We start from the raw sequence: 20,424 nt of genomic DNA, 5'->3' as shown, positions 1-20,424 counted from the left end.
GCTGACTGGTCTATAATTCCCTGTTTTCTCTCTCCCTCCTTTTTTAACGTTAGAGCAAGAGTGGGATTAGAGTATGTGGCTCATTTGGAGCAAAACAGTGCAGACTTTACAGACCAAATGGCCTCTTTCTGTGCGGTAACATTCCATAATCCTCTGTTTTGGAAACGTGCTGCTGACTCCAATTTATTCAGACCTGTCAAGACTCGCACATTTACAGTGGGCCTCAAAAATTTTAATTAATGTCTTTTTTTCTTTCCCCAGCATATCATCCAAACGTATCTTTAATGCATTTGTTTCCATAATCTTACCTGGAAGACCATTCCAGTTTGATTACTTTTTGCATCAAGTACTTCTTGATTAAACCACAATTGTCATTTCAGTTTAAGCCTAAGCTGCCCCAGCTCGAAATATCTTGGCGTACCTTGAAGTTGTGCACCGGATTTACGATAAATCATTTAATAACTTCTATAAGGTTCTTTCTCAGCCATATCCTTTCATGATTAAGGAACATCAGTTTATTGAGTCTTCCATAAATCCTTCAACACCAAGGATCAAGCCTCATGGTTCTTCTCTGCACCACTCCATGGCTTGACTGTTTCCCATAAATTTTGACCAACACTAAACATGAATTAAGCCACAATTTGACCAGAACACTATGCAATTTTAGCACTCTACTGATTTGGCAATACAATTCAGCTTTTAATTTTATTACAGCCGCACAATAATTTATCAATAAGCGTAAAACATACCATTACCCCTAGATTCCTTTCAATTTCACCTTTAGCTATTTTTACGCCATCCACAGTATACGTATATTACCTATTTTTCCTTTTGATGTGCATTATCTTGCATTTATCTGCATTAAATTTCATCTACCTGTTAAACCCGTTTACAGATTTTATCTGACCGTTTGTAGGACCCTAGCCACTTCCTTCAATTCAACTGTCCCAATCAGTTTAGTATCATCGGCAAATATAACTAGATCAGCCATGATCTAATTGAATGAACAGGCTCGAGAGACTGAATGGCCTACTCTTGTTCCTAATTTGCATTATTTTCTATATCCAAGTTACTCAATGTAGATTAGGAACAGTAGTCTAGCAAGTTAAGGTTGAGCCATCCAGAAAAAAGGGTCCCACCAGATTCAACTCCTCATCTACACTAAGCTGATTTTATTTAGGGCATTGAGTCGGGATGCTACAATTGGCATTAGAGCCGTTCAGTCAAGGAGGGGAGGGAGTGTCCTCTGCTGAAAAGTGTGTATACATCAATACTGGGCAAGGACAGGATCAGGCTTCAGTGTGATGCTACCCAGGTCGAATAGCTTACTAATATACTAATATATGGTTCATACAGCATAATGGCCACTTGGACAACATACCAGAAGGCATTCAGTGGCTCTGGAACAACAGCCCAGCAAAAACATCAACGACAAAGATTAGGAAGAAAAAAAAATATTTATTTTGATGTATCTCACACCTAAAAATACAGAACCATTTGTGTAAATGGATTTGAGATCAGTCTCACAATTTTGATCATAAATCTCATTCCTAACATTTCTCTGATGCGGACAGCTCCACTTTATAAATCTGAGCTGTGTAGAATAGTTCATTGTGAAAAAATAAATAGGGTTTCATGCATATTGTTTCATAAATTGGAATTATTCATTTCTAGATTGGTGCAGTGAGTCACAGCTCCAACACAGTGACTCAGAATGATTTATGTCCTCTCAATTCCCTATAGTGAATTCTCATTCTCAGCTACACGACAGGCCGTGGTTAATTCAGTTTAATTAGATTTGCAATTTATGCCACATAATCAGAGAAATCTCAATTCTTAGTTATTGTATGTTGCATTACAAGCAGAGTGAAATCCAACACCCCACCATTGTGCCTTCGGAAACCAGGTTACCTACTTGCCATGCTGATACTGGAAGAGTGTGAGATACAGTGTAACATAAGAGAAGACAGACTGATCATTTTTTTAAAATCAGAATGCATTCTGTTGAGCTTAAAAGAAAGAGTTTTTTTGGTTAATTTTAAAGAGTTTTACCACATTGAAATTTATTGATCAACTTGCTCTGAAAACTTTGTTCTGTGTCTTCCATGTTAGTCACTGAGGAATGTTTGCATTGTGGTTTCAATTTTATTTTAAACTTTTCAGTTACCTGTAAAAATTTATAAGATGTAATTGGTGATGTGAATGTTATTGCATCAATGGGCTATATATTTTTTAATAGTTTAAAAAATTGAAAGCCTATAGTTGTCATATTATGCTCATTTCCAGTGACAATTTATTCTTTGTAACAAGTATTCTCACTGTAAAAATAAAACAATTCTAAATCCAAAGGCACTTGGATTGAAGCCAATTCTGTAATCCGAAGAACTTTACAGACTTAAAATTGTCAACTATTTTAGAAGTGTGACACTAATAAGACTAAAAACGAAAGAGAAGCGATTCCAGATATCTTGGCTCTCATCATCATAAGCAGTCCCTCAAAAATGAGGAAGACTTGCTTCCACTCTAAAAGTGAGTTCTCAGGTGACTGCACAGTCCAATACGGGAATTACAGTCTCGTTTGTCACAGGTGGGACAGTGGTTGAAGGAAAGGGTGGGTGGTGAGTCTGGTTTGCCGTGTGCTCCTTCCGCTGTCTATGTTTAGATTCTGCATGCTCTCGGCGACAAGACCTGAGGTGCTCCACTCAGGGTGGTTTTGGGTCAGGGACTTCCAGGTGTCAGTGGGGATGTTCCACTTTATCAAGGAGGCTTTGAGGGTGTCCTTGAAACATTTCCTCTGCCCACCTGGGGCTTGCTTGCCGTGTAGGAGTTCCAAGTAGAGCGCTTGGTTTGGGAGTCTTGTGTCAGGCCTGCGGACGATGTGGCCCATCCTTCGATGCTGGGGATGTTGGCCTGTTCGAGAACACCGATGTTGATACGTCTATCCTCCCAGTGGATTTGCAGGATCTTGCGGAGACAGCACTGGTGGTACTTCTGCAGCACATTGAGGTGTCTACTGTACATGGTCCACGTCTCAGCCATATGGGAGGGCGGGTATCGCCCTCCCATGTATACCATAAACTTGGTACCAGATTTGAGGTCCTGGTCTTCAAACACTCTCTTCCTCAGGCATCTGTACACATTCAGAGGCCGAACTCCAAGCCATCATCAACATCTTCACCAAGCCATACAAAAGCATGGGCCTTACACTAAACATCTGTAAGACAAAGGTGCTCCACCAACCTGACCCCTCCACACAGCACTGACCCCGGTCATCAAAATCCACGGCGCGGCCTTGGACAACGTGGACCATTTTCCATACCTCGGGAGCTTATCAGCAAGAGCAAACATTGATGACGAGGTCCAACACCGCCTCCATTATGCCAGCGCAGCCTTCGGTCGCCTGAGGAAGAGAGTGTTTGATCTTGGCTCTATCAGCAGCCAACTCACAATCAAGAGCCTTACAATTCATAGCCAGGGAGCCTATGTTAAATGTATGGTGATGCCCCACACAATCATCTTTGCAATTGGTTTCTTCCAAATGCAGGCAGGAGAGGGGTGGGGTGGAGGTAATGTATACTATAATTCATAGTTATGTTCTATTTATTCAAATATACCATATAACTCTGTATTATGGAATGGAGACATTACATATTAATAGAGTTGAATCTGTATAAAGTTCCAATTAACCTAATTGTTCAGAGTTTCCCAGTTTTCCACTAAATTTGAAATCTCCTTAGAATTCATCAAAACTAGAAATTAGCAGAATATTAATATAAATCCTATTTAAACTGACGACGTGTATGTTACGCACTATAAATATTTGCTCCCACTTTCCTCAACTGAACTCAACATGTCCATTTGAAAACAAACCTTTAACATTTCCTATGACTGTGACGCTTTCTCTCTATTCCTCTCCAGAGTTTCAACAAGATTAACTACACTATCCACCAGTGCTTCTCATTGGTGCAGCTCCATGGGATTCCCTTATTCGGTTCTACGTTGTATGCAAACATAGCCAGAGCATCTCTAACACTAGCTTCTCTTCCCACCTCCAGACCCCTATTCTTCATCTATCTACTGACCCCCACATTTTGAGTCTGAGGTGAGGATTCGGGTCAGGGGAGGGTTAGAAAAATAACCCAATTATTTTTTGGCAAGTAGCTATATGATTGAATAAAGCTGAAAACCATGACAGGTTGGATTATTAGCAAGCTCGTACAACGGCGCAGAAATCTAAGCACTAAGACTGTCTCCTCTTTGCAAGATATTTCAAAGTGTACGTTCCTAGCTCACATGAGATGGATAAGAATCAATAGCTGAGAACTCTGGATTTAGATCCATTTTTGCTACCTCAGAGAAATTATATATGACCTTGTTTCGAACAAGACCGTTGACTCTTAGTGATTGAAAAAGCACTATTTTATTAGTTTCTTCAGATGAACAAAATACTAAATAAAATTAAGCAAGGTAACTCAAAATAGTATTCTCTTGTTTATGCGACAATTCTTGTGCTAAAAAATGATAGTGTCCTCCTCTCTCGGGGAATTACATGGACACCTCCAAACAAGCTAGCTGAGATAAGGAATGCAAGCCCAACATGCATTCTGCTATATTTGCATATTAGTAGACCAACATATCGTGCTATTAGATCACTGTGTGAAATAAGATTTATTTTATTGAGGCAAAAATTATAATTCAAAAGCAATTTCACCACATTTGCTTGTCTTACGTTCTCTTTCCTGCCCCCCCCCCCCTCCTCCTCCACCATTTTAAATGATTTTTCTCTCCTGAAACAGATGTATCTTGCCCAGGCTGATCACACCAGATGATTCATTCGCAGTCTCTGCCAATGCTGTTCTCTTATCCAACCATCAGGAGGTGCACAGTGACTCAAATTACATTTATCCCTCTTGGGAAAACACATTGTCTTCACACAATATTTCCTCCAACCACGTGATGGAAACGGGGACTCAGCCACATTGGTCAAGAAACGATGTCCTTTCACTCAGTTTTGAACTTCAACATCCTAAAATCACTTCATAGCCATGAAACGTTTTAAACACCCCTTGAAAAAACACCTCTTAAATACCTTTAATGAAAAGATTTTTCTCGGCTTGAAGGAAATGGATCAGTTTTCTAGGGAGCAATAGAAGACTTCTATGATAATGCTGTACCTACTGCAGTTGTGCAAGGAAGGAACCCCTGGAGCTCACATCTGGAATCTGCTGCTACTTACATGGGGAGGAACGGAGAAGCTGCAAACAGCATCCCGCAACAGCCACAATATTTTTCTGTGATGTAATGCGATTTTCTTCTTCACCTCTAAAGCTCCACTCCCATAATTTAAAAAGTCTGCTATACTGTCATAACTAATAGATCATCCACAGAAAATCAGAATCCCTCCAACATGAATTAAGACAACTGACACTTTTTAGTGAAAGAGTTTTTATTGTTTTCTCCCTTCCTCAATCAGAAACACACTTCCAGATTTAGGCAAACTTGAGTTTTAAAAATTAAAACACACCTTAATGATAAAACCCAATGCAAAATAAAATCTAGCTCCATTCTCATACCCTTAACCTTTTTATTTCCTGTTCTTTGAAGAGAAGGAAAAAATAAATAAATCTATCCTGGCCACAGATATCCAGTTTCAAAACAAAGCAAGTTCTAAATCAAACTGGTGCCCTGCTTGATAATTTTATAGTTTGATTTATCAAAATATATTTCTTTTAAATTCTTACGGTACATTTAAAATGTTTCAGAATCTGGTTATTTTAAATTTTGCAGTGTTTTTTTTGTTTTTTCCTCAAAGCGAAGCACAATCCACGCATGCAGTCTTAATATATCGGAATCAAAATTTGTGGAATCGTTGGTTCTTAGCAATCTGCAAAAGACAAACAATGAACTTGTAACTGCATTTAAAAGTGTTAATATTTGCTTACTCTTAAATCACCAGGAGAAACTAATCCCAGAGTAACACACCAGTTAGTAAACCAGTTCAAAGTGCTGCATGTGTAGCTTGTGTTTTGTTACAGTAATAGAACAGTTTTATACTCGAGATTTAAAAAGTAATTTCAACATTTTGGGCTGTTACAAGGTCAAAGCTTTGGATGTTTACAAAATTATCAATTTAAAACAACAGTAGGAACTGGTTTTGTTGGATGTGAAAATTGAACATCAAATTATTTTTGAGTTGTGGAGTGACTGAAAAGGAGAAATATGAACATAAAAAATGACTGAGAGGAAAAGACCAACTGGTCCATCTTGTCTGTCCCATACAGTCATGGTGCAACTGAGGAACATGATCCCCAAGATCCCAACCACCACCAGCCACATAATCTCCTGGGAGTGGCAAAAAAAAATTGAATATAAAAACAGCTTTTAAAACAAAAAGACCCAGCTCTCAGAGTTTTATTATGGCACCCAAGGACTTTTAAACAAGGTATCGATTGAGTGGCTCTCCTTTAAACCTTTTCCAAGGCCTCTATATCACCCATTATGTGAGGAGACCAAAACTGAACACAGTATTTTAGATGAGGCCTAACCGAGGTCTAAGACAAAGACAATATAGTACACTTTGTTTTATATTGGATTGTTCTAACAACACATACCAATACTCTTATTAGCTCGTTAACCCTAAAGTACCAGTCATGACCGTTCGAGATTCATGTACTATAACATGTAGGTCTTTTTCCCGCTCAACAGTCCTTAGTTGGGAATCCTGTATGATATGCACGTGCCTGGCCTTAGTCTTACCCAAATGCACTTTACATTACCAATATTAAATGACATCTGCTAGATGAGTCTATTCCTCTTTCGCATCCAGATCTTATTGTAAAAACATTCTCATCTATGATCCTAATGCTCACACAAATCTTTTCTGCAAAATTACAGATGGCTCCCCCATGTCATCATCCAGATCATTAATAAGGACTGTGATGGGAAATAACCCTAACTCCGATCCCATTGGTAACTGGTCACCAGGTAGAACCACTGCTACAATCTTCTACCTAGAATAATTCAACCGATTCCTTATTGAATCCAAGATCTGCCCACCAATCCCACATAACTCTATCTTATAAAGTAGCTTGTTGTGTGTCAAAAGCTTCTTGAAAATCCAAGTATACAAGGTCAACCAGACTATCTTCATCCAACAACCTAGAAATTTACCTTTTTCAGCATTAGAAACGCTTAATATATATACAATACTATAAATTCTATTTCAATAATGTGGCCTGATTATACCCAACTGACCTTCAACTGCAAATACAGTTGTGATGCACTTAGTCCCCAATTCCTTACCAGGATCAATTCAGATATAGTCAATTCACTGGGTTCACTGCCACAGTAGAAGTCTATGGCAACCAGTTTATGTTATGAACAACTGAATGAATACAGGTCAATTAATGATTTGAATACTTACCATTGCATATCTCATTTCTGCATTTAGGATGTGGCTACAACCACAGCGGCCTTCTGGGCAGCCTCTTTCTTGGCCTGGTGAGCTTGTAGCACAGCCACAGCTTCTTCAACCTGCAGAAGACAGATTTCAGATTTCCAACATGAACCAAAACTAGTCCTCACCAATGTTCACTCTGATTTTTTTAATTTGCTGCACGGCCCCACACCTTAAGGGGGACTTTAATCCTTAACTCACTATTGGTTATGTAATTTGTGCAGTAATCCTTTCAATCACACATTGGTTAATATTTGTGATAAAGTAGTCAGATTTCTTTGTTGAACTATATGTCACTTACATGAAGTTCAAATCATCAAAAGTTAAAACCAGTTGAATATTGCTGTGTATTCAGCTGGCACAGAGTTTTCTGGCCCAATTCCTCAGATAGATCCTGGCCAAACCCAAACAACAGCTGCAAGTTTTGGTGTGGAATCACCTTCGGATTCTGCTATAGCCAGTGGACTGATATACAACTGTTAACAACGATCTGAAGGCAGGCCTCCGCGTGAATGAGCAAATCGTGAGACAGCCTTAAGGTACAGAGAGCTGGAGTACTTTATATTGAAAAGGATTTTCCTCACTCCACCCAGCTCCCACAATGCCATACTTATTTAAACTTACAGCAGTCATTTGGATGCTAAAACTAGCCTTTACCAACAGCCATTAAATGACTGGCCTGAATCAGCATACCTTTGACCGGAGCGATTCTGGCGACTCCAGCATGTGTAGCAGTTCAGAGTTGTCTATCTCCAGAAGCATTCCAGTAATCTTTCCAGCTAGGGATGGGTGCATACTCTGGATCAAGGGGAACAGGCGTTCACCTGAAAAAGCAAGAGAACAGGTTTTAGATCTTTCATTAAATGGAAATCAACAGTGGGTAGGGGAGGGATGAATGAGCGGTTAGTAATCTCTTTCCGTATGTATTAACTAGTCACGCATTTAAGATTTCCAATGATATTATACATTTGGAAATTCAAAGCAATGCTTGTTAATTCATCCATTTTGATTTCAATCAGGTGGCAGAAGTGCTCCAGGTTTCACTTACCCAGCATCTGCTTCTGTTCCTGAGGTGGGGCTGCAGCAAGCATGGAGGCTGTCAGAGGCTCCTGTCCTTGTACCAGCACTGCAGACTGAGAGGGCTAAAAACAAAGCAAAAAAATCAAGATCACCAGTTAGTCAAATTGGTCTCTCTCTCTCTCTCTTTTACTCCCCGCCAGTAGCATTCCATTACCAAAAGATAGACACGCAACCAGAACTAGCTTCCATATTGGATCAGTTACCAAGAGAATGTGCAAGGCTAACAGACAAACTCTCTCTATCTCCAGCTTTCCTGAGACACTGCGGTTACATCTGGTTTCTGCTTGAGATCTTGATAGCCAACATTTACTTCCTGAATATTAGTACATTTAGTTAACATTAATGTTCAGATGTATTCTCTCTCATATCTACAAACAAATTCATAGCAGTTATTGAATGAAATATGCTGATGTTTCTATGTGAATTTATAAAGGCTACTGAAAAGGAAGAAAGATTGATTCAATAACTATTTTTGGTAACCCTTGTTCTCAGTTATTGCATCTAACCGGTCAGTTATTGCATTTGTGACTAATTTGCAAATATGCAAAACAGATTAGATTAGTCCAGTTTATAATGTATTCAATCAGGGCAATTCACTATCAATATTTGAATGGAAACTTTACAAACGTATTGTACCTGCTGTACAGCCATTTGAGGTTGCACTACAGGTTGCTGTGGGTTGCGGACAGTGGAAGCATATTTGTACGGTGGAACACCCCGTGGTGTTGGGCCAGCTATTCCAGGGCGATGAGCCAGATTCTGGGCCGTAGATAATCCTGAAACAACAAAGCCATGAGCTAGATTTCCATGGAGCTGAACAAGAAGATCAATGTCTCATATGTTCTAAAGGTAAGGATGACAACTTCCACACGAGGTAATGGGTACACGATTAGTAAAACCAAGCAACTGTTGTCAGGTTTATGAAAAGTTGGATTTAACAAAATGCATGGTTAATTCAGGATTCTGTAAACAATTTTTTATGGTGAATATCAACAGTACACCAATTCAAGAACTAACTGATAAGCACATTCAGTAAGTTTGGAAACTTTCTTCTCCTTGCCAATTTTCTCTCGTGCTCTGAAGACACTAACGCCTCACTGAGATACACAAGCTTATGAGCACCTCGGGATGTTTCACTATGTTAAAGGCGCTATATAAATGCAAGTTATTGTTGTTGATATTGATACTTAATGTCAATTAACTGCATTTTAAAATCGGAGTTTATTGGATATCAATCAGGAGAAAGAAGCATGAGTGAAATCAGCAATCTTAGCAAAGCCAGGATATAAAATGTGATTTCCCCCCCCCCCCACCCCCCGGCCCCCCAATCAGTGCCTCTGGAGAGAATATCAGATGAATATCACAAATAGAGGTATCGAGTAGAAAAGTGTGGAAATTATGAACCTGTATAAAATACTGGTTTGGCCCCAACTGGAGTAGTGTGTCCAATTCTGGGCACCACACTTTAGGAAGGATGCGGAGGCCTTAGAGAAGGCGCAGAAAATATTTATGAGGATTATTCCAGGAATGAGGGACTTCAGTTACATGGACAGACTGGAGAAGCTGGGGTTGTTCCCCTTAGAGCAGAGAAGATTGAGAGGAGATTTGATAGAGGTGTTCAAAATCATGAGGAGTCTGGACAGAGTAGATAGAGGGAAAATGTTCCCATTGGCAGAAGGGTCGAGAACCAGAGGACACAGATTTAAGGTGATTGGCAAAAGAACCAAAAGGTGATGCAAGAAATAACTTTTTTACGCAACTAGTGATTGGGATCTGGAATGCACTGCCTGAAAAGGTGGTGGAGGCAGACTCAATCTTATCTTTCAAAAGGGAGTTGAATAAGTACCTGAAGGAAATAAATTGCAGGGTTAAGGGGAATGGGCGGGGGAGTGGGACTAGCTGAGAGTCAGCATGGGCTCGATGGGCCGAGTGCCCTTCTTCCACTCTGTACCATTCTATGAAGTAACACTAGCCTGGTGTCCAGCATCTCCTGCAAAATGGTTCAAAACTGCAAATGGAAAAACCCAGCAGCAGGCTACATGTAATGTTCCCTCTAATTTCTTTTTTAGGGTGTGCGGCCCATTCAAATTTACGTGCGTGCGCAGTTTTTCCATTCAAAGGCCGGTGACTGGCCTGCGCGGGGCTCCCCGAGTGTCCTGCGCGGGGCCCCCAGAACGGCCTGCGCGGGGCCCCCCAGGTTATCAGGAACATTGGTTACATGCCGTCAGAATTGTAATTTGTTTGTAGGACAGCAACTTCAAAGGAGGTTATTCTCAACATATAATGGTAGATCTGGATGTAAGGCAAGGAGTTTTACAATTTTTTTATTACCTATGAAATAGTAAGACAGACATTACTATATTATGTTCGATTTACTTCCAAATTTTAAAAACCATGATTTTAGTCAATTAATGAAGGAACCTAAATAAGATCCAACGCTGCTTAAAATAAATCATCTCCTGAATGTAAGAATAGACCTGAAGGGGGTCTTCATCTACAGTCTGTACATTTGACCATTTTCATTAATACATTCCTCAACGGACAGTGCAAACTATTTTACTCATTTTGTCAGGATAATGGAAGATGCACTAATATTACATAAACTCACCCATTCGCTGTGCACCAGGAATACCTCGAGGACCCTGAGCATTTCCTGTTGGCGTTAGGTGACGCAGAGAAGGCCGAGGACCTCCCTGACGAAGGGCATTTGGCATGGCTTGGAACCCTGTTGAAGCAAAGAACTGACATTGAAAGCAATCAAATTAACCTTTAAAAAAATATATGCTTCAGGCTTCTGAAGCCCAGCACCATCTGGAACATGCACAAATGAAGAAGATTAGAGATTAGAGATTTTAAGTTTGTATTTTGGTAGGAAATGAAAAATCTTCAATTACAGCCACACGTGCAGAAGTCCAAGAAATGACTACATCCTCGCTGATTTCAGAATTTTGTTAACAATTGCGTGTATAGGAGGGTATTATTTTCCTTGTGTTGGATAAAAACAAAATAGCAGCAGCAGAATCAGGGAGGGAAATACATGTGAAGTAGATACCAGATCTGCAGCACGTTTAACTTGAGCTGAGCTTCAAACCCTATAGCCTACCCATAATCAAAACCGCTTAATTCCACCTCTGCAACAACGGCTGCTTCTCTCTTAATTCACTGAAACCTTTACTCATGCTCATTCACTCCAGATTCGAGTTGCCCAACATCCTCCTCCTGAGGTGTGACCCACACAAATTCGAACTTACACAAACCTCCACTTCTCACATCCCGTCCCACACTAAATTCTGGCTACCTTTCACCCCATCAAACTGCGTTTCCCAACTTATTTTTGAAACATGTGTCCATTTTTACAAATCACCCCACAACTTCTGTAATATTCCAGCCTGCTACAAATCTACCTGATGGCACTGGATCCACGGAGACTCGCGCTCCTGGGCCTCCACGCGTACGCATGCGTAAAGGCCCACGTATCCCAGGGGCACAGGCGGTTCGCAAGCATCCCAGGGAGCCGGTCTAACCAATCAGAGAGCGGTTTCCCATTATGCTTATGGCAATTCCATTTACGTACGGAATCCCCATAAGCTTAATAGGATCACCCAAAAAATACATTTTAACAGCACTGAAATTAAAAAAAAATCATTACATGTTTAAAATGAAATAAAATACAATTTAATTAAACATTTAAAACAAAAAATTAATTTTTTGAAAAATAAATGTAAACATTTTTCGACGGGCCAAACTTATTTTACAGGTTTTTGAATGTTAAAATGTTTTAAATGTTATTTTAATATTTATTTTCACCCGTATGTTGGTAAACGGCCTTATGCCTGATTTTACCATGCGTGAGAGTTTCATGGGCATTCATGGGTAGAGAGTGTCTCTACCAGCGACTGTCCATTTCCCAGGGATGCGGAGGATCTGTCAAGATCACAAGTTCCAGGTTTACACATGCACGAAAACCCGGAACTTGCGAACATGTACGCAGTCATAGGCCCCAGAAAATCCGGGCCATTATATTTAGAAAAATTCTACAACTGCAAACTAGAGATATGTAATTGGAACACAGATAATAATCACGAATGCTTGAAGGTATACACAGTTGTTTGCATGTACTTCGTACCAGTAAATGGGATCAGCATTTGAATTAATTGTGAATAAAATGAATGTACCTTCCCCTCCCACCTATTCCAGATTTCATTATCCCTAGGTGAAATTTATCGGGTAAATGCGTCAAATGCTCTAGTGCCGAAGACCAATAGCAAGTCTAAACATGCTGGCATCTTTTAGCACAAGTTGTTGCTACCTACCACACCAGCTGTAGGCTACCAGTTCCCATTTCTCACGTTGAACAGCTGCTGAGAGTTGGGCCAGGAAATACCTTCCTCCACTTGCTCCCCACCCTAAAATGTCGAACTTAGAAAAAAATCTCACTACAAGGATGGAGGGGGAAGACTACCTCAGATCAACTAAGGGATCAAATGTGAGATTTCCCTGATCCATAAGCATCAGTACCACACTAAGTGTTGCATTTTAACTCACTGAATTTTGGGAAAATCTCTGCTTTAATATTAAAAATGCCAAAAAACAATGTTTCTTACAACTTAGCAGTGTGACAAAGTCCATTTTTTTTTTAAAAAGCCTTCAGTGAGAAACATTATCTTCAGTCCCTGGAATTTTATGGATTTGTAACATTCAATGTCTTTTTCATACACACCATACAATAAATTTCAAGCAAGTAATCATGACAACTGCAACTGCTGCAATGCTTACCTTGGGGCCTGGTTTGTTGCTGTTGCCAACGTGGACTGGGTCTCATCTGAGCCATATGATTTGGTGCGTAATAGGTAGCTCTACTTTGTGCCTAGAACAAAACCAGAACCCTTTTTACCCTTTCAATACATTTCTTCTGCAGCTTTAACACTGCGTACGTTTTTCAGCAACTGCTTAGGCACTTGATCAGCGCACTGTTTCTTTGTTTTACTAACTTGGTTACATAAACTTTAACCTACTAATTCTGATCAATTTACTCACTGCAGGCTTAGTGCCAGTGTAATTTGACTGATGCAGTGCCAAAAGCAGAATATTAAAAATCATAACCGGTATGAAAAATACTCCCCTCCCCCCAGAAGGCCTAAAACATGGAATGTTTTCATTATATTCTAGACAGTATTCTAGACATTATATTCTGCAATACAGGCTACATGCACAAACTAATTCTGTAGTTGCACTGTATATATCGATGATGATTCTTGGGGGCAAAAAAAGTGCTTAACCAAATATAGGTTACTATGACCAGACACATTGTAACGGCTGTGAAACATTCATAATGATTGAGATGGTTAAGAAAGTAATGTAATGAAAGGAATGACTGCTGTAAAATTGTTCCAGGATTTCACAAGATTGGTCCAATACAAATGTGTTTTACATTGGCTTGCCTGTAGTTGTATCCCTCCCTATCAGGCTACGTCTGCAAATGACTGAGTTTCTCTCCCTACAAAACAAAGTCAACACTGTATTCATTTCCTCAAAAGGGAAAAACTTCCTACTGTCAAATACACATGCAATGACAGATTTTATACTCAACATTTGCTGCCCAGGTGCAGTGCAGATATCAAGCAGGTTTAGAACAAATACATTCAAGCAGATTCAGGTACCCTTTTCTAGAACATCTGCCAAACAATTGATAAGTTTCCCCCTATCCTAACCCTGAACTTGAATTTCTTTCATATCTCCCCTCATGCCCTCTGAGCTCATCTCATCCATGAGACCTGCTCTCTCGACTCTAGTCCCACTAAACTGCTGACCACATAACTTCCCTTCCAGGTCCCCATGCTAGCTGTATTCTAACGGTTTCCTCTCCTCTGGTACTGTTCTCTCTCCACCTCTCCCCCACCCCCTCAAATCTGCCATCCTTATCCCCTCCTCAAAAAAACCCACCTTTACGCCTCTGTCCTTGCAAACTACCGCCCCCATCTCCAACCTCCCTTTCTCCTCTGGAATTTGCTCCCTAAAGCTTGCCACCTCTCGCCTGTAAGACGTTCCTTAAAACCTACCTCTTTCCTATCCTAATATCTCATTATGTGGCTCGGTGTCAAATCTGTGAAGCCCCTTGGGACATTTTACTAAGTTAAAGGCGCTACATACATGCAAGTTGTTGTTATGTTTACGTACATAATAATGACAGTACTTCAAATAAAAAACATTGGCTGTGAAGTGTTTGGGGACTTCCTGAGGATGTGATAAGGTGTTATATAAATCCAAATTCTTTCCATATGAAATCCTAAAATTATTCAATACTATACCTGCATTAAATAGTCTGACTTTTTGGCTACTATGAATTAAGAGAATGGACTTGTATGGACCATAATAAACAGCCTGAAATGTGGGGTCCTGCTGGCCTGGTAAGTAACTACACGGCATGGTGTTACAAGGCATTACAGACTCACAATGGTCTCTATCTTAATGCATGGTCTTCAGCAGGAGTGGATCTCAACCACTGCAAGGCCAGAGAAGGAGAAGAAAATTTCATCTATAGGTGTTTTCCAATGACACTTGTTGAAAAACAGGACTGGACTCACCTATGATGCCCCACGATTGAATAGCCTGCCCCATACACAAAAAATGGCCACTTGAAGATACTGAAAGGCTGCCTGCACTCATGGAGCCGTAGCCCAGCATGAGTCGCAGCCTCCAAGAAAAGAGAAAAACAAACACATCCTAAAATCATTCTGGAAAAGTAACTTGATATCTGTTGCAAAGTTGTAGAGACAAGTCTCAATTTAGAAGAGACTCATCTGGATTTACTCAGCAATGCTTTGGCACAACAGCTCCTCCAGAGTCTGCACTGTACAATCAGAACTGGTTATAGGAACTCGGCGCTACATTACATATAGACCTATATATGGACAAAGCCACATAACAGTACATTTTCAATGTGCACAAACCTTTGCTATTTCTATAGTTAAATGTGCTTTTCCTTAGCTGTAACTCATTACCTTGGTGTTGGGTAAATTGCCTCCTCTTGTGCCGTATGTTAAATGTGTAACTGCCAGCTGACTAATATTTCCTCTATTTGTGTACCAATGGATTGAGATAAAGGATAAGAATGGATTGCTCACGCTAATAGGGGTATTCTACAAATCACCTAATAGTGATGGGAAGTGGAGGAAGAAATATGTAAGAAAATCTATGAAATGAGTAAAAGACACAGAATAATAATCATAGGAGATTTCAACTACTCCCAAATAAACTGGCAAGAGGTAGAGAAACTGAATGGAGTTTTTACACAGGAAAAACCCCTGCGATGTCTGCACTGGCTCATTATCCAGGAACTCCTATTGGAAAGCACATGTGTGTAGACCTCTAGTCATAGCAGATCTGGTTCAGCTGTGATGCTCCCTTTCCTATGTAGGCTGTCAAGCACCAGAGGACTTATGGTGTCTAGAGAACCTCACCCCAGCAAGTTTTAATGTCTTAAGAAAAGAGAAAAAAAAACATGCAATAACACACAAGTAAAATACAGAGAAAAACAGTGGCATGGGAACAACGAAGGACAGTATGATGACGTATTAGGAATCATATTCAAGCCCAGCTCCTTTAAGCTGTCTAAGAAGGATTCTCTGTGTGAGAGATGCAAAATGACACAAGACCATCCCACCAGGCTGTTGGTGAACAATGGTATTGGTGGGACAATAATATAAAAAGCAACAGGCACAAGGCTCATGGAAGCCTAAGTGCCAGTTAAAAAAAACACCAGAAGATTACAAGAAGGGCAACTTGCCTTTAAAACCTGTATGTCCGTCATTAACCTCCTGCTCACCAGGTTTCACTGGGGATGGTGGGGGCCTAAGGGCTGGAAAATGATGTGGGATTCTTCCCCGCCTCCTTTTGCATATGCTAATTATCCTGCTTTGAGCAGAAGCTTCAACACCCAATCTAGGCCTGACCATGGTATACAGCAGGGCCCAAAACCAGCAGGAATCTGGAAGAACTAAATTCCACCAGATTTCCCAAACTGTACTGTCCTGGTAGCTCCCTGAGTTGGGGTGTTAAGGCAATGGAAATTCCCCTCCGGAACTCACCTGAGGTACAGCTGGCATAAAGTAGCCTCCTGCTGCTGGCTGAAATTGGTTGATGATTGTATTGGCTGGCATAGCCCGCATCCCTGCAATTCGTTGCATATACTGATTAGTTAAATGTGCCTTGCGTTCCTCTTTTCTTTGGGCAAGAGCTACATACAATGGCTTGGAACCAATAATACGCCCATTCATTTCTGTTACAGCTTTTGTGGCTTCTTCAGGAGAGGAGAAGCAGACAAAACCAAAACCTTTGCTTCGGCCATCCTCCAGCATTACCTTTAAAAACAGTAAAATGTCACATGCTTAAATCAAAGTTGCGGTAATATTCAAAGCAGTTCCTAACATTCAAGAGTCTCTAATCTTAGCAACAGAATTGTTGGCAGGAACCAAGTACAGGGAAAGGCATGACCCAAATTTATAATCTTAGCTATATAGTTGTGGAAAAGAACAGTCATGACTGAAAGCCGAGACTATACTTTCCTTGTGGCCTATTGTCATCCATGGCAGAGGTTTGGGAGAAAACCACCCACCCACTCATAATTTGGGTCAGGTGGGTTGAGGTGTATAGAGGCTTGAAGGAGAAAATTTGAAACAGCTTTTGGCATTGACATATTTTCATTTCTCAGTTACTTAAATCTACAAATATAATAAATAAACCCACATTTCCAAAGAGCAGAATTATTTTGGGAGCATACATAAAATATTAGAACAGAACTCTCTCACTTTCCTCCACCCCTTCAAAAAAGACTGGCGTGCCATTGTGTTAAACAAAAACTTTAAAAGGCAGCAATATTTATTCTATCCCAAAGATAAACTCTTGCTTTTCTCCAGCCCATATATATATTATTTTAGAAACTAAAGCATTAAGGATCTCAGCCTTTTGTGGAGGCTTGTCTTCTAAAAGATTTGAGTTTTGGGCTGCTTCCTATGGAGTAGTTGCAACTTTCTAACAAGGAATTAGATTTCATTTGCAGATAAACAGCCTAAATAATATTGCACAGTAGAAATCTGTTAAAAAAACTTTCTATTTATAGTTGGGAACTGGGTTAAAATAAATGCATGTGTTAGATGATTGTCTCCTCTCATCTAAATAGCTGCTGAGTGTTCCATGCACTAACTGAAGTTGGTCCATCGCAATCCATTTGAAAGTGAATGAATGCTCACAGGAAAACAAAACTTTAACAGTATCTGGCAAATATCAATTATCATTCTCAACATTACAATCCCTTAATACCTCAGCTGGTTAAATGATAATGAGTTATCGTTTCAGATTGATGCCCCTTCATTCTGACTTAAACGTTAACCCTGGTTCTCTCTCCACAGATGCTGCCTGACCTGCTGAGTATTTCCAGCATTTTTTGTTTTTATTGCTGTAGATGAGATATTGCCAACCTTCCAAAAAATTATACTGACAAAAGAGTCATAAAAGTTTTAAATATAGTATCCTAGTCTGTTCACTGCTCTCTTCCTGCCTCAACCACTTATTCTCCCTTTTCCTTCCCCTCTTTCATTCCCTTTTTCTCAATCGCATAAAACCTAACCTATATTATCTGCCTTGTTCTCTAATACAGAAACGACTTATGATTTCTGTCTCCAGAAGCAGCAGTATCACTTTGCTTGACTCCGAACCAGCTAAATGCACAAGAGCCGGGCATGTGTGGCAGGCCCCGTACTGGGTATGGTGCCACATTCAGGTTAAAGTTAATTATTTTGCATTGTGAATCATTTACAGTATATTGATTGGCTGGATCAGAACAGAAGTAAGGTGGTTAATTGAATCCTTTATTTTATTCTCTATCTTTTATATCGAACTTTGAGTGTGAGAAAAGGTGTTAAAGGAAGCATTCAAAGAGTCACACAAAAATGGCTTAGTAGATGCCTGCTAGCTATCTATGCTTCAAATACTGCTCAACAACAACTTGCATTTATATAGCACCTTTAACATAGTAAAACATCTCAAGGCACTTTACAAGAGCCATTATCAAACAAAATTTGACACCGGGCCACATAAGGAGATATTAGGGCTACTGACCAACAGGTAGATTTTAAGGAGCATCTTAAAGGAGGAAAGTGAGGTAAAGAGGCAGAGGGTCAGGGAGGGAATTCTAGAGCTTATGGCATCGGCAGTTGAAGATGAAATATGACACCAAGGTTGCAAACTGTCTGGTTCAGCCTTAGACTGTTGCCAAGAAGAGGGATGGAGTCAGTGGCTAGGGAAGGGAGTTTGTGGTGGGGACCGAAGACAATCTCAATCTTAGTAACAAAGAAGTCCAAGAGCTCCTCAGACTTGTTGAAAACAGCGCACTGGAGAACAGCTCATTAAGGGAGACTGACCTTTCATAACATTTTGGATAGTACACTTTTTCTTTGAAGTGAAGCTTAACTAGAAAAGGCAATCACCATCCCTTTCAATTTTTACCCTTACTTGTTATGCTGTCTTGCCCCGGCCACCCTTGTAAGCCACTAAGTAATAAACTTACCTTGGCACTGGTGATTGAACCAAATGGAGCAAATTCTTTCCTCAGTTTTTCATCGTCAATGGTGTCATCTAGGTTTTTGATGTATAGATTCACACCCTAAAAATATTTTAATAAAGTTCAGTAACCATACAGTTATTGCACAAATTAATGTTCTCAAATCTAGCAGCTGAAAAATAGGAAAATAAATGGTAAACAAATGCACTTAAATAAATGCTGCATAATTCCAACCTAATGCAATAAAATTATCACTGCTCCAATACACACAAACCAAACTGGAGCCAGAAAGTTTGAATTCCAACTCAGAAACTGCTCTGCAAATAAATGGCGCAGGTGACTGTTAGAAGATTACATCGTAAGGTGTTAAGTTATAATTACCTATTTGACTGATCCACTTTTCAAATCTACATTAATTATGGACTGAAAAAGCTATTTCTATACCAGCCAACAATAGCAAAATATCTTCACTATTTTTGTGGGCTGGAAATCACAATTAAATAGCTATAATTTCTAAAACTAGTATTTTCTCTAGCATGCTTTTGTAGTAATCTGGCATGAACTTACTGGGAACTCTCCAATATTGAAAAGCTGCCAGAGTGATATTGGGAAATCATGCAAGAAATCTCATTGTGCCTTTAGTCCTGTTCTGGTTTGTGCACATTCCTCGACACACAATTACAGTTCCTGGCAGCTCAAAGCTCATTTTCAAACGGGGTACCAACTGTACAAAGAGGAACTCTCTTAAGAAGTTGATTTAAAATTTGATGATGCTAATATTCTGAAATTGAGTGCATCATAGCAAATCTCTTGGCATAGATTATGCATGTGTATATGGGATTCAGAACGGAACAAAATGCATTGTGAAACTTGGAATAGGTCGATTGAATAGCCTGCCCCACACACAAAAAACAGAATTGCAGCTGCCAAGAAAAGAGAAAAAGAAACAGATCCTAAAATTATTCTGTAAAAGTAACAATGTCTGTTGCAAAGTTGTAGAGACAAGCCTCAATTTAGAAGAGACCCATCTGGATTTATTCAGCAATGCTTTGGCACAACAGCTCCTCCAGAGTCTGCACTGTACAATCAGAACTGGTTATAGGAACAAGGCGCTACATTACATATAGATCTATATATGGACAAAGCAGTATATTGTGTGTGTGCACGCTGCACGCACACTATTCTCAAATTAAAACAGCAGTAATTTAATGTTCCTTAAAAGAGTAACTATTCCATAATTTGGTTTGATTTTTAACACAGCCGAAATGAAATGCATTTCCTGGACGCAATACGTGTCCTGCAGCAAATTAGTCAAGAGATTTCCAGTTTG

General features: G+C 39.8%; 1 protein-coding gene and 2 non-coding genes across 5 annotated transcripts in view; all 3 read right to left on the bottom strand.

The window, feature by feature from the left end:
* Positions 1-5,428: 5,428 nt before the first annotated feature.
* pabpc4 (poly(A) binding protein, cytoplasmic 4 (inducible form)) overlaps positions 5,429-20,424 on the bottom strand; it is a 37,017-nt gene continuing 22,021 nt past the window's right edge. For 2 of the 3 annotated variants that reach the window (XM_070899053.1, XM_070899054.1), the window contains 9 exons: positions 19,101-19,196; positions 16,624-16,896; positions 13,313-13,403; positions 11,145-11,261; positions 9,173-9,312; positions 8,505-8,598; positions 8,150-8,280; positions 7,424-7,533; positions 5,429-5,884 (listed from right to left, as the gene is read on the bottom strand). In XM_070899053.1, the coding sequence (XP_070755154.1) occupies positions 7,447-7,533; positions 8,150-8,280; positions 8,505-8,598; positions 9,173-9,312; positions 11,145-11,261; positions 13,313-13,403; positions 16,624-16,896; positions 19,101-19,196 (1,029 nt within the window). In that variant the 3' untranslated portion in view covers positions 5,429-5,884; positions 7,424-7,446. Of the gene's footprint in view, positions 5,885-7,423; positions 7,534-8,149; positions 8,281-8,504; positions 8,599-9,172; positions 9,313-11,144; positions 11,262-13,312; positions 13,404-16,623; positions 16,897-19,100; positions 19,197-20,424 lie in introns of those variants that run through there. The other variant, XR_011596532.1, reaches the window with a different exon arrangement.
* Positions 15,289-15,421, bottom strand: LOC139280447 (small nucleolar RNA SNORA55). The gene has a single exon (XR_011596699.1). It is a non-coding gene; the product is annotated as a small nucleolar RNA SNORA55 (small nucleolar RNA).
* On the bottom strand, positions 20,075-20,207 carry LOC139280448 (small nucleolar RNA SNORA55). The gene has a single exon (XR_011596700.1). It is a non-coding gene; the product is annotated as a small nucleolar RNA SNORA55 (small nucleolar RNA).

The sequence above is a fragment of the Pristiophorus japonicus genome, chromosome 14 (assembly GCF_044704955.1).
Source record: "Pristiophorus japonicus isolate sPriJap1 chromosome 14, sPriJap1.hap1, whole genome shotgun sequence".
Taxonomy (NCBI): Eukaryota; Metazoa; Chordata; class Chondrichthyes; family Pristiophoridae; genus Pristiophorus; species Pristiophorus japonicus.
This window is presented reverse-complemented; position numbering and strand designations above follow the sequence as displayed.